The 14,498-nt window shown below is 38.5% G+C and overlaps 1 protein-coding gene across 1 annotated transcript; it reads left to right on the plus strand.

Annotated features, from left to right (window-relative positions):
• Positions 1-223: 223 nt before the first annotated feature.
• On the plus strand, positions 224-11,929 carry ELF5 (E74 like ETS transcription factor 5). The gene is made up of 5 exons (XM_027882222.1): positions 224-347; positions 6,735-6,968; positions 9,245-9,295; positions 10,989-11,184; positions 11,801-11,929. The coding sequence occupies exons 1-5, from the start codon at positions 224-226 to the stop codon at positions 11,895-11,897; spliced, it is 702 nt and encodes a 233-aa protein (XP_027738023.1). The 3' UTR covers positions 11,898-11,929.
• The last annotated feature ends 2,569 nt before the right edge of the window (positions 11,930-14,498 follow it).

Here is a 14,498-nt window from a genome sequence, read left to right on the forward strand (position 1 = left end):
ATCTGCCTTCTTCCTAAATTTCTCAGTTCCTTCACTGCAGTTTTCGGAAGATCAGCATTAGCTTCAGCTGAAGCTTAAATGACTGTGGGCGATGGTACCTCATAGAACTATACATAGGCAATACACAGAAATACACAGATAGACAATAATGTCTACAGCCTAAAAACTTTACTCCTTAATATTATCTTTTCACCTTCAACTAATGTATTAATGTCTTAAGGTGATGCTGGAGTCAGTAACTCAGAGCACATTTCTGCCAAACACAATGGTTTGCGATCCCCTGATGTCTTCGACAGGATTATTTGGGACATCCGAAGGTGTCTATACTGCCAGTGATCATCAAAGAGGTATGCAGACAGACTCCAATAGAAAAGAAAAGAAATTGTACAATGTCAAAAACTGAAGAGCGCTTTTAATTTCATTAATTTTAGACGAATCAAGCAGCAAAAAGCCTATAGATTCTGCAACTGCTGCTGAGCCTTCTGTTATATGCATTGTCTGCTCTGGTCTCACTGATCTTTCAAGCCTATCACCAGCCGTGTAGTTAAAGGTGCACAGGGAGAGTAGCGGTTCTAGTTTTGTTTGTCATGCAGTGAGTTGAACTGATGCTTTCTCCTCTTATTTGAAAGCATGATACACCTAATTCAAGCAGAAACTTTCAAAGGCCATCGTAGTTCATTATGAGGGGCACAACAACTATGGCTTCAGATTCTTGACTCCTTTTGTTTTTTCCATGTGTTTGACATCCAGCATTTCTCACTGAAAAGATTCCCACAATAAATTACTTCAGTTGTTGAATGGAAGAGTAATTTATTTTGTGAGATTTACAGTTACTCAAATGCTCTGCAACTTCATAATGAATAGTGGAGACCAGGTAAATATACACTAAGATGGCGAGGACCAGAATTCTGAAAGACACTAGAGAACAGAACAGCTGTAGAAATGCATCTGTAATAGTGCAAGAGTTTCCCACTACAGAAAGGGCCAACGTTAAGGGTGCAATGCTCTAAATGTGCTTTTGGAAAACCTACACTTTATGAGGCCATGTATCTCATGTGGGGAATCCCTAATCTGTTTGAAGGAATTCATTCCAAATGTTCTGGTGTCAGGTCAGATCCTTGTTCTGAAGCCTAAGTAAGCACTACTTGTTAGAAATCCCCTCCCTTCTAAACAGCTGGATTAAATTCCTAAATAGTCCTGGCATTCTTTTCTGTGCTCAGGTTGAACCATTTAAAAGGCCCTGAAAAGGGAGGTAATACAACCCACTCATGTTAATGAGCCAAACTTTTGGTGAGAACCGGGAAAAAAATTACTACTGTATGCAAAATTTTTCTCTTCCAGAACTATTTTTGTTCTTTTACACAAGAACACTGCTGGTCTTGTGGAAAAGACCTTTCCCACCAAGACACATTTTGAGTAACAACAGTAATTTCCACATGGCTTCTGATGGTGCTAATCCATGACCACTGAGGACATAGTGTTTTGTTTCTATATCACTGTTTGACATGTGAGACAGAATATAAATCTTCTTGCTTCAAGATGGTTGTATTTAAAGCTCTGCAGGAATTGAAATTTTTTTGAAATCATACCGATTTAATATTAGTTTTCATTCCATCTTAGAATACAGTCCTAACTTTAATTTGAAATTCCAAAAATCACAGAAAGCCTTCTGTTTTAAAATTTAAACAGGCACTTTTAAATACCTGATATGATTCACTCAAAGTTAATTTTGGATCCCTCTGACTAATTCTTCTTATTTTGCCTTGATTTTTATTAAAGATCTGCCTGTTATTCAACTTTCACTTCTTTAAACAAACAGAACTCCTCAAATACAAAACCCACATTGAAATAATCCCAAGGTAACTTCTGGTATTGGCAGATACACGTTTGCCAGAGGCAAAGCAGCCCATCTGAGGTATTTTGACAATACATAACTTTACTGTGGTCTGACATTAGTTAACAGTATAAGATCTGTGATGCTACACCTGTACAGCTCTGAATTCATCCAGATGAAAAGTGGTACAGCATTTATACTCCAGCAGTCATGTTAAGCTGAATTCCACTTGTAGCTAAGTGAAAAGCTCCCTCAGTTCTTAAGACACACAGCTTTACACAACAATCAGGTCAGACTGCCTCTTGCTAAGCAAAGATGAGCTGAGGAAGTAATTAGCCTTTTCTGACCAAGGTAGGAGCTTTGTTTCTTCCTGCACGTTTTCTGTTGCTCAATTCTTCATGCTTTTAGGCTTTCTAGGAGTCCTTTATGGTTACAGTAATTTCTCTTCTGAATCAAATTTAAACCAGACTGGGAATTCTCTTGTAATTTCTTCCACAGTAGACAATGAGTACATAAAACACGTCTAGCACACACAGATAAAGCCACCACTGCATTGCATAAGCAGCCCTTGCACAGAAAAGTACTTTGCTCTGAAGCCAGAGTAGAATGTAGGTCAGCCTAATAACATTCAACCTGCACTTTTTTCTGGTGGCAGTAATAGGTTTAAGAATTGTGATCCCAATGTCTTTTGAAAACCTGTTTTGTGCTTGGTAGAAACAAAGTGGAAGCTCAAGTTAAACAAGAGAAAGTGATGGCAAGACTGCCTAGAAAGAAACAGACAAGGATAACTTATTTACAGGCTATTGCTGGGCTTACTCCTGTTCTAGAAAAAACACTAGTATTTTAATGTATGAGCCCAAAGTAAGTTTCTAAAACATTTTCTGCAAAAATGTGAAGTAGTTCCAGCAAACCTGATCAGATACAGGACCTGGTTTAGAGGGATTTTCATCAGGGACAGTGCAGCCACTCCCTTGCTCCCACAGGAAGAACTACAGAGTTAGTTTGCCTGTATGTTCCCACATCGGTAATTTTACTGCTTTTATTTTCTGACTATCAGAATATATCAACATTTGTATTTGCGGGCACTTTTTTTTATTACAAAGTGGAGGATTATAAGATTTGTGACACCAAAAACATTGTGTAATTTTTCATTTCTTCTCTGTTTTCCAGTACATGGTGAAAAGGGCAAAATAATACAGAAAATTCACAATAAATTCTGACTTCTAAATGTCAAACATTATGACCAAATTAAATGTCTTTTCCAACTCACAAGAACGTGGACCATGTTACATAGGAATGATCTGCCCACCCTATATTAAAACTGTACTGCATATAAAGAGATTAGGCAGTTTTGTTTTGACTGATGGCAGTATTTCCCTCCATATATACATCACACACATACTATATTAGCTTACTTGCATATGCCATGCAGCAGTCAGTGTATCCCTGGAAGAATCTGGACAGCTGTCTTTTATTTGATGTGCATTCCTAAACCTACTTGAGAATTATTGCCTTCCACAGCTTCACTTGTCACCACTGATAAAACCACATCCCCCACAAAGCAGGAGACTTTAGAGTTTTAGAAGTGTCACCTTAGCCAGGGAACTTCAGTCAAGTCTCTTGATTGAAACAAGCTCTGTAATCTGCAAAGATTATGTCAAGAGATGCCATTCTCTGAGGACTGTCCAACCCAGGCTAAACAAGAAGCACAATAAGATGGTCAATGCAGCTCAACAGGCAGTGGAAATCACCTTAAAATGGTGGAATGGAAAAGGTCTGAATTCTGATTTTTCTTCTGCACCCCTGCTACCCATCATCATCCTGTTTTAGGCACAATTCTGGCATGTTCTTGTCACTAGGGGATCTGTTGGCCCTCATGTTTTTGTATGGTGGTATGAAATTTTACCTGCCCCTTTCTTTTTCATTAAAAAAACCCTGAAGTCTTTCATAGACTCTATGTCTTTGGCTGATCTTTCTCTCCTTAGCGGCATAATACCTTAATCATGTTCATCATTTACAAGACAGGAAAGTCCCTGAATTCTTTACTCTGATATGAGATAGAAAAGCCATGAGCACATGCTAAGATGAGGTGTTGATGTCAGCACCTTTAAAATGCTCATCATATACAATAGTACTTCAAGGGGCCATGGCATATTTGAAAAGAATGATTTGAGCTTTTCTAAAACCAAACACAGAAACTGGACTACATGAGTGCTGTTCCACGAATGAAACATGCTGTGCCATTTAACTGACAATACAAATACTGCCAGAGAAAATTATATTTATCAAAATGAAGTCAAAGTTTCAAGCCCAATGGCCAAAGTATTTCAAGGTTATTCACTGTACTTGTGGATTGGCAGAATAAATACTTCCACTTTTCTTTCATATTGCCTTAAGATAGAAAAAAAACCAAGCAACTCAACACTCTTGTGGATAAAAAAGTGAAGTTGTAGATAGAAAAGGGAAGCCATGACCTTTTCACTCAGCTGCATATTGCACACAGATACAGGAAAGGATCTAGACTGCCTTGTGGCAGCAGGTCACCGAGCAGCCCCTGAAACACAGGGCTGGATTCATGCCCAGCCCCACGGGGACACCCATCTCCTGGTGAATCTACCTAGTTAAGGATGTGATGATGTTCCAGTTTTCCTAAGGGGGGCTGGAGGCTGTTGGCAGAGGATGAAAAAAAAAAATAATAAAAACATGCCTGATTCAGAAAAGGATCGATTCAACTTTCTGCTTCTCTTGAGCAACCTCTGAAGTTGGGATTCCAGTAGAGCTATAGCCTAATTTTAAAGCTTTTTGTTTTATACCTGGCAAAAGGCCTGTGAGCCTGCTGCTCCCAGCACTCCCATTCTCCCCCACAGAAGCCTTCAGACTCTGACATAGCCAGGTGTGTTCAGTCTGCAGGGTTTATAAAGTTAATCCAATGGCAAGCTCATCTGATTTTCCTTTTAACTAAGGAGGTGAATAAAATCTGGGATTCAAATATCCTAAAGGTGTGGGTCCCAAAAGTCAGACCCAGAGCTTCTGCCCACCTCTTGGCTTTGCTACAATGTCACAGTAGCGTCCCAGGCTTTAAAACACAGCAGGCAATATTACATTAATCCTGTATGTGCATACATATGAAGATATTTATAGCATGGGAATGATTCATGAAAGCAACCACAAATTCCTCTGTAAACCTTTAGGAGTTGTAATTAAAGTAATTAGAAGTATTAATTACTTTACAGAAGCCATGTAGGATGCAAGATCCATATTACAGTTATTCTGTCACAATTTCAAGCCCTTCGAATTAATTTTACTATGGTAACTCCTCCAGCCTATTTGCATCATTTTGCACTCTGAGCTGGCTGTCTAGACAGACAGATACTATTCACCCGACTTGCAGTGCTATCATAAACTATTTTAAGTTACAATTTCATATAAGCAATTACTAAAATCAAATATTCGGGATATATTTGAAAATGAAGTAATAAATAATAGATAACTGGACTAAGAAACTGAAATACACATCAAGTGTAAGATGCTGTGGGAAATGAAAATGAACTAAACCTTTTCTCTTTTTTATTTGCATTACTTTCATTCACATGCTTGATTGTCTTTCTTTTGCTATTTTTTCTTCTGCAATTGCTCCACTCCATACAGTGATACAAGTATTACAGATAATGTAATAAAAATTAATTTAGAATCCCCAAAGATCCTAACACAAGGATCAGGACTGGATTCCATAACTACTTAAGAATATCAACAGATAAAAATTATGAGTCATCCTTAAAAAGAATAGAAGAAAACTGAGTAATGAATGAGTGAAAATAACGATTCCAAGATGCATACTTGAATTCTGTTTTTGCTAAATGTTATTTCAATGGATACAGAAAGGACATATCCTTGCCATTGCTTCTGCTTCTTACAATCACCCAAAAAAGGCAGTTGCATATGCATCTAGCAGAAGATTGCAAGATCAGACTTTTGCCTACGTGTAGCAGTCTAGATCATGGAAAGAGAAAGTAGAGTTTTTTTTAAAAGTGTGCCCATCAATATACCCAATCAGATTCAAAAATAAGAGCCTGTGTTTCGATTCCAGGGAAAAAAGTGTTTAAATTACAGATTATGCTTGTTAACGTAGTATATAGATTTATCATACCAGGCCTAGACATAAGATCAGTAACATGTTTTTCTAGGGAAAAAGAATTATTGCAAATATATTCATATTTCTGTACATTTTCCTGGTAACTGCACTGCTAAGGGGAGAAGACTGTTAAAAAAATTTGGGATTTAATTGGAAAAGAAGTTACAACTGCCTGGCAGGTTTACTTGGAAGCTTTTTGTCCAGTGATGTGTTTTCAGAATAGTGTCTTTTTCATTTTCTAATCTAACAAAATAAACATTCCTTTTGATGACATTAACATTATTTTAGATTAAATTAACAAAAGAATTCACTGGAATTCTAAGAAAAAACATAATACATTAATGTTAATCACTATCTGCCACAAAATGTAACAAGGTGGCTTTGGCTATTTTCACATCTAAGACCAAAGTTATTTTAGTCTACAAATACATCACTCCTTTATATTACAGAATCCTCAATTCTCACAAATTCTGTACTCTGACTTTTTAAATTTTTTGAACTGCAGTATTAAGAGGCATATTTTATTTTTTTCCATGTGTAAGCACTTTCTCTTGAAATGTCTCACACAGGATGAAATACAAAAGGCAGTAAAATAGAAAGCAAAAAACGCAAAACACAGGGCTTGATGTGTTCTAGAGGAGTAAGGAAGGAAGACTACAGTCAGGAGAAGGAAGAAGGATTAGTTTTGTTTGAAATATGTTTATTAAAATTAAGTGCACCATGAATTTTTCATTGCAATGTTCCTTTTTCTTGTCAAATATGTTGCAGATCCTAATTCTTTCTGGACATCTATCCACCCAGAATACTGGAGTGAGCACAACGTCTGTGAATGGTTGCAGTTTTGCTGTGACCAGTACAAATTAGATGCCAACTGCATTTCCTTTCCCCACTTTAATATCAACGGCTTGCAGTTATGCAACATGACCCAGGAAGAGTTCCTAGAAGCTGCAGGCGTTTGTGGTGAATTCTTGTATTTCATCTTACAGAATATCAGGATGCATGGTTAGTGTTCCAGAAATCAAACACGAAGCATAAAGCGTTGAATTTTTGTGTGTTTCGCACTAAAAGAAAATGTGGGATCCACGTTCTTGAGCACTGAAGAAAGGCAAAGTGCAGAGGCTGCTTAGATACTGCACGAGGAATACACAGAAATATGACAGGTAGAAAATCTCACTGCGACCTTAGGCCTCCCAGTCACAGACCAGGCATGTCACTGTGAGCCAGTCACATCTCTAAATACACACACGCACTTCTCTCTCCTTTGGTTTTCTACTAAAACTGGTCAACCTGAATGATTCAAGGGAAGTTTACATCCTGACGGGATATAGAAATACATAACACATTGTTATTCCTGTAACTCAAAGCAGTGAAGATTGCTTTGCTTCTTAAAAAGTAAGCTAGAAGTTTTGTTTGATGAGGTTATTATCACTGCAGCACGCACCTCATTAATAGTATGCTTAATGATGGTCTTGAAAGAAAACACTTTTAATTTACTATTTTCAACATTGTCTTAGAAGACTTATTAATGCTTACATGAGTTGAGGTTCAAAAACTAAGTTATTGATAGTTTAGAATAAGTGATATAAAAGTGAAATTTCTGCTGCAGATACCCTTTCTCTATAGTCACACCTACTAAAGATTAGTGTGCATGCCTAACTAGGGCAATTGTACTCAGGTTCATTGTGATGATATGAAAAAAGGAGTTTCCACTAAGCAGGGAAATTCAGAATGTCATTCCGCTGTGCCCTTGCAATGAGAAACTGAGGAGAATTTTAGCTCCTTGAAGCCCTCAGTGGCTCAAGCCTTCTCTGGCTTATTTGACCAAACTGGAGCTCTATGACTGCTGGAAAAGGATTAAAGACTTAGGCATGCAAGTCCTGGAGGACCTCATGGTAGCTGACACTGCCACCTGCTTCCAGTGGGGAGCAGCTGCTTAGTCACAATGTGCTGGAATTTATCCACCCCTTCCCGGTCCACTACCTACCCTTGAACTGCCCAGTGGGGAGAGAGGTGGCAAGGCAGAATGCAGCAGTAGAGGGTGACCTGGGTACACAAAAAACAGGGAAGGGCAGGCTGAAGCTGAAACAGGATCTTTGAGAGACTGGGAAGACCAGAGAAAAGGCAGTGCTTAAGAAAACATTTGGATAAGATTTATCAAAATGAAGCAGGGTTGTACAGTGACTGAGACTGTTGTCAGTAGGACAGATAAGACTGGGAGAGATGAGAAAGACTAGAGACTGTCACAGGAGCAAAACAGCCCTCTGGTTTAGGTTGGCACTGCTCTGCTGTGGGACTGACTGCCATCAGTTTCTTCCATCCAGTTAGTGTTCATATATCATGTCAGAGAGGCCATTCAGAAGGCAATTATTAAATGCAGTAGATAAGGATGTTATTAAGGGAATTAAAGAATTCAGAGCTGTGAAGATAATCTCATTAAGAAAATTGTATTTTTTATAGTCAGTAGAGAGATTGAACACTTGGCAGTGAACGAAATACAACAGCTCATGCATATCTACCTTATAAATTGCATAAGACCTGTGAGGAAAGACAGTTTGTAGCCTAGCAAGACATTATTACAACATACTTAATGACCAAACTATGGCTGCACAAGCAGGCTTAAGTCTAGCTTTTCCCAATTTTGTACGCCACACTCACAGCATGAGTTAAGTCTCTTGAATGCAGATTTGTATATGCAATGCATTTATTTATGTGTTGAGACTGTAAATGCTCATTTAAAAGATGATACTGTTCTAAAAAAGCAGCCCTGTGAAGATCTGATTTCCAGCCATAGAGATGATCTTTATTTACTTAGCAGAAGGAGGGAAGGAAAGACTGCAGGACTATTTTTCAAGGGACAAAGAGCTGAACAAGAATAGACTAACCTAAGTGAGAGAAAGGGAGAGAAGCTGTGATATAGACAACAGCAAAAATGAAGTGCAAAGGGACCAGAGGGAAAAGAAACAATCAATACACATGAATCATAAGATCAGAGATATACAGATACAATGCAAAGCATAAGAAAAAACCCCCCAAAAGTTAAAAAAAAAAAAAATCCCAAAACAACACAAACATAGTCACAGAGGGAAGAATAAATCATTTTTGCAGCAGATTAGTTGAAAAATTATTTCGTGATTTTGCAGCCTGTATTTTTTTCGTCTGTTCTGAGGTACATTTACAAGCAATGATGCAGAAGAAAAGGACTTGGCTTTAGATTTCAGTTCAGAAATTATTCTTGTGAAGAAAATAACTGAACACTGGATTATTTTTTCCCCTTTTAGGCATTTCCTTTTTTACTGATGCAGAAGCAACAACACCATTAAACAAGGACTGTAAGTAAACTTGTTTGTACATGATAAGCTCCATTCAACAGGAAATACTGTATTCAAACATCAGCAGTATGTAGCAGGTGAAGAGAGAGATTTCTAAAAATGAAAAAGAATGAGGGCCTTTGCTGCTTCTTTAGTTTTCTTTAATGCTGAGGCAGTTTTGACATTTGAGAAGCACTGCACAACACTAAGCCTAGAAATCCTTCGGCTGCACATCATGGAGGGGTGCACTGCATGCATGCACACCATGTGCCAAACTCCACGTCTGCAGAATCCAAGCACTTTGAACAGAGCATTTAGAAAAAAAACTGATGTTTTGTTGTGCTGCAACACATACAGTTGCATGCTAATTATTCACCTAGACTCATGGAATCATAGAATGGTTTGGGTTGGATGGGACCTTAAAGATCACCTCATTCCAACTCCCCTATCATGGGCAGGGATGTCATTCACTAGATCAGGTTGCTCAGGACCCCATCCAACCTGGCCTTAAACACTTTCAGGAACAGGCCAGCCAAAACTTCTCTGGGCACCCTGCTCTTTTGTAGTGATGTAAAGTGCTTCACCAACCTCACAGTAAAGAATTTCTTCCTAACATCTAATCTAAACTTGTCCTCTTTTAGCGTAAAACCACTGCCCCTTGTCCTGTCACTATTTGCCTGTACAGAAAGTCCCTCTCCCTTCTTTTTATAAGCCCCCTTAAGGTACTGGAAGGCCACAATGAGGTCTCCTCAAGGCCTTCCCTTCTCCCAGCTGAACAATCCCAGCTCTCTCAGCCTGTCCTCATAAGAGAGGTGCTCCAGCCCTCTAATCATCTTAATGGTCCTCCTCTGGACCCGCTCTAACAGGTCCACATCTTTCTTATGCTGAGACCCCCAGACATGGGCAGAGCACTTTAGGTGGGATCTCACCAGAGCAGAGTAGAGGAGCAGAATTCCCTCCCTCAACCTGCTGGTGATGCTGCTTTTGGTGAAGCCCAGGATGCATTTGGCCTCCTGGTCTCTGAGCACACAGAGTTGGCTCTTGTTCACCCACCAGCACTCCCAAGTCCTCTGCAGGGCTGCTCTGAATGACTAATCTGAAGTTAAGGTGATTTCTGCATATAACAGCACTAGCAGCTTTTTTGGTAGAGTCAAATTATTTATATCACTTCTGATTCTCAAACAAACTTTTGAACTGAGTTGATATAACATAGTTTAGCAATGCTGGGAAGTAGGCTTTCTAACTCCTCATGCTACTGCCTCATTTTCAAGGCAAGCAATGTTTGTTGCAATCTTTCACTTGAAACACTTAAAATGACCTTGAAAATTGCTTTTAAAACATCAAGTTGAATTCTGTGTCAATAAGTGGAACAGAAGCTATGAATGACATAAATTTTGCAAGACACTAAAATGTACTAATTTCTGGAGCAAAAAGCCCAGATTCTAGTGTCACAGGTGTTTGCATGACTTGATTAATTTCTTTTTCTGGAGGAAATAATTTGAAGCCACCTCCGGTAAGGCAATGCACTAAATTTTATATTTTATATATATATATATTTATATATATAAATGCACCAAAATTTTAAACATTTAGGTAAGTCCAATTGGTTTGTGAGGCTGACAATCCAATAATAAAATGCACTGTAAATACTGCCTTAGTACTTTGGCATGCACAAGAAGGCATCTACTAAATACCTGTCTTCCTCCTGTTCAAGACCTACAGAATTCTCATTTGTGGGAATTTGTAAGGGATTTGCTCCTTTCTCCTGAAGAAGACAGTGGCATCCTGAAATGGGAAGATAGGGGACAAGGCATTTTTCGTGTTGTTAAATCAGAAGCTCTGGCAAAGATGTGGGGACAAAGGAAGAAAAATGACAAAATGACATATGAAAAATTGAGCAGAGCTCTTCGGTGAGTTAACGGGCAGCAGTATCCCCCATTTCATTTGACTTCTACTCCAGCATCCATTTTTCATAACTATCATGAAAACATGGGGGTTGGGGGGAAGGATTGGTGTGTGGTTATTTTCTTCATGTTTTTTTCTATAGGTCATAAGATAGCTCCTGGCCTCCTTTGCTTCTAAAAAAAATTCACAAGGCTAAACAGAAAGCAGTACAGAGTTGTAATTGTTGATGACAACAAAGTAGTCATGCTTTATCTCAGTTGATAATGTTATGTTTGCCAAGCAATCCCCCCGAAATTACTCTTTTTGCTGTTCCAGTAACACTGATAGTTTCTTCTCAGCTGATGACCTTGGGGAAAAAAGTACAACAAATCGAAGATCACAGTTCTTTGTAATTGTTGTATCTCTCAAAGAATGGAAGGTGCACTCCAAGGCATGTGGGAAAGTTTAAACTTATTTAAAGTCTCAACAGACTATTTAACAGAAAGAGAGGAGCTCTCTGACTGTAAAGAACACAGTGATTCACGTACTGTTCTGCTGTCGTGAAGTCCATGTGAAAAATTTCTCTGTTGTGACTTCTGCTACTACTCTGTGCATTGTTTCTTTTCTGGTTTTCCTCTGCAGTTACTATTATAAAACTGGCATTTTGGAACGAGTGGACAGAAGGCTGGTGTACAAGTTTGGAAAGCATGCTCATGGATGGCAGGAGAACAAGATGTGAATTGCCTCATGCTTTCTTCTCAGTACAGAATGTGCCACATCCTGAATTATAAAGCTGCAATGGATACTTGAGGGAGAGTTTTTCTGCTCCCTCTCTCCCCTCTGCCAGTGTGGTTGAACTCATTGCAGACTGCTTCAAAAGACAGACTAGAGCAACAGAAACAGCACTTGAATTTTGGAGTTGTCCTGCCCTTCGTGATTTCTGCCAAGCACCATCTCTTAGGATTAATGTTGATTTTAAAAAGTCCCTGCCTCTCTCTGTCTTAAGCACTATGTCCACTAGGAAACATTAAATTCTGCCCCGTTTCACTGTCATTTAAAAGAAATTGTTCAGGTACATCTCTCAGTTAGGTTCCTGTGCTTTGGAGTAACACAGAAAAATTTCCTTCATTTCATAAGAAAACCACTTTTCTGATCCAATGTACCCTAAACCATTGCATTTCTCAGATATTCTAGAATTCAATATGTTGTTCAAAATGAGCAATTCAGTTCTCTCTATTTCTCTGGATTTAACTGGCTCAGTCAACCAAGTTAACAAAGAAAAAAGACTCTATTCTGCATTATTTATCAAGCAGCTATCTTCCTTGCCTGTTGGTGTCATCTATGCAATTATATTAATCTATATATACTTTGTATATTTAATTTTTTGAGCCAACAAAGAGTTCACTGCAATTATTTATCACTGTTCTTTGTGCCACATTGGTGAGTTGCCATTGTTCACATGATATCAGTTCTCTTATATGGCAGAATTAATATAATTTTTATTATAAAGAATTTTGATGGAAATATTAACTTTTGTGAAATCCAAGGTCACTTTTTGCAACTTCTCATGCATAGAAGTTTGAATTTTTCTTCTATTAATTCTCATGAAGGTGAATTCAAGTAACTTTTGTACTTGGAAGAAGCAGTTCTGGAAAGAGTATAAACATTTGCTGAAGTAGATTAATTTTGAAATGCAAATTATTATTTGTGGCAAGGTTTTTACAGAACTTTCGCCCACATCTATATAACCATGGGTTTAATTCTTCAAAGCAGCCTACGACATACAGTTTTACATATACCAATAAAAATTAATGTGCAGTAAGTGCCCTCAGGTGCTCCCTACCTTAACTTTGCAATAAGTAAATTGATTAGAATGAAAGATGATATGTGAAAATTCAATTGTGTTTTTTGAAAGCATGATAGCCATTTGGTAGTTTTTATGGACATTGGTTTTTACACATTACAAATTTAAGCAAATGTAAATCCATCAACAATTTTAGGCTAACCACAAGTGGCTTTCAAGGAGTTTTGATGGGGTTCTGGTCTTGCTTTCCAATGGATGTCTTTGCAGCCTGTTATTCCACATAACCTGGGTTCATTGTTGAGTTCCTTTGTTCTTTAGCCCTAAAAGTCTCATTCTCGAAAATCAGAAAACTGTGGCCATGTCTGCAATAACAATTGTGGTTTACAGAAAGCATTTGTTTTGAGAACTGGAATTATCAAGTACTGCTGCAATAACATTTTAGGTTGGTACCATACTACACAGCGTCAGTGGGGAATGGCTGCAGTGGCTCTTACTGACTTCACCTTTACCCATCAATTGCTGCAAAATTCATGTTAGAGATGATTATCACTGAGGTGTCTTCCAAAAATTATGCATCTCTGAATATCTCCATCTTACGCCTGGTTTTCAACCATTTATTTCTTTTTATCTGTGTAACAGCTACACACATTCCTCTTGAAAGATAAATTCCTTTAAGATATGGATAGGGTATAAAGGACATGCTGTGAAAAATGCTCAAATTTTATTGCAGTACTCTTGCAGCACCTATTTCCCAATATACGACAATTACTTTGCTAAAAGAAAAATCATGAACCACAGACAAAACAGGGACATTAAACCCCACATAAAATTAGTCTATGACAGGACATACAATTGAGGGATGAGTACTTTCAAAATAAAATTTACTACCCAGTATCATAGAATCATAGAATAGCTTAGGTTGGAAGGGACCTTAAAGATCATCTCATTCTAATCCCCTGCCACGGGCATGGATGCCAGACACAAGATCATGTTGCTCAGGGCCCCATCCAACCTGGCCTTGAACACTTCCAGGGATCTCCATCTCCTCTGGGCAACCTGTTTAGTGCCTCATTACTCTTGAAGTAAAGAATTTCTTACTATTATCTAATCTAAATCTCTCCTCTTTAGTTTAAAATCGTTCTCCCTTGTCCTACCACTATCTGCCCTGTATAAAGTTGCTCTCCCTGATTTTTGTAAGCCCCTTTCAAAAACTGAAAGGTTGCAATGAGGTCTCCCAAGAGCCTTTTCTTCTCTAGACTGAACAATCCCAGCTATCTCAACCTGTCTTTGTAGGAGAGGTGCTTCAGCCCTCTGGGCATTTTCATGGCCCTCCTCCGGAGCTGTTCCATGTGTTTCTTGTGCTGAGGACTGCACACCTGGTGTAGTGGAAGGTGTACCTGCTCATGGAATGTGTACCTGCCCATGGCAGAAGGGCTGGAACTCTAAGGTCTCTTCCAACCCAAACCAAATGATTTTATGATTACTTACTGCATGAGTGGCTGGGTCAGACAAAACAGCCAGGGAGACTCTCCCATT

The sequence above is a fragment of the Empidonax traillii genome, unplaced genomic scaffold (assembly GCF_003031625.1).
Source record: "Empidonax traillii isolate 1590-97213 ecotype Southwest subspecies unplaced genomic scaffold, ASM303162v1 scaffold103:size1334136, whole genome shotgun sequence".
NCBI lineage: Eukaryota > Metazoa > Chordata > Aves > Passeriformes > Tyrannidae > Empidonax > Empidonax traillii.

Excerpts from the sequence above, each read along its gene's own strand:
- ELF5 (XM_027882222.1), top strand. The coding sequence starts at position 224 with ATGCTGGAGTCAGTAACTCAGAGCACATTTCTGCCAAACACAATGGTT. Across the intron at positions 6,969-9,244 it reads ACAGAATATCAGGATGCATG|GCATTTCCTTTTTTACTGAT; the intron begins GTTAGTGTTCCA and ends TTCCCCTTTTAG. Across the intron at positions 11,185-11,800 it reads AAATTGAGCAGAGCTCTTCG|TTACTATTATAAAACTGGCA; the intron begins GTGAGTTAACGG and ends TTTCCTCTGCAG.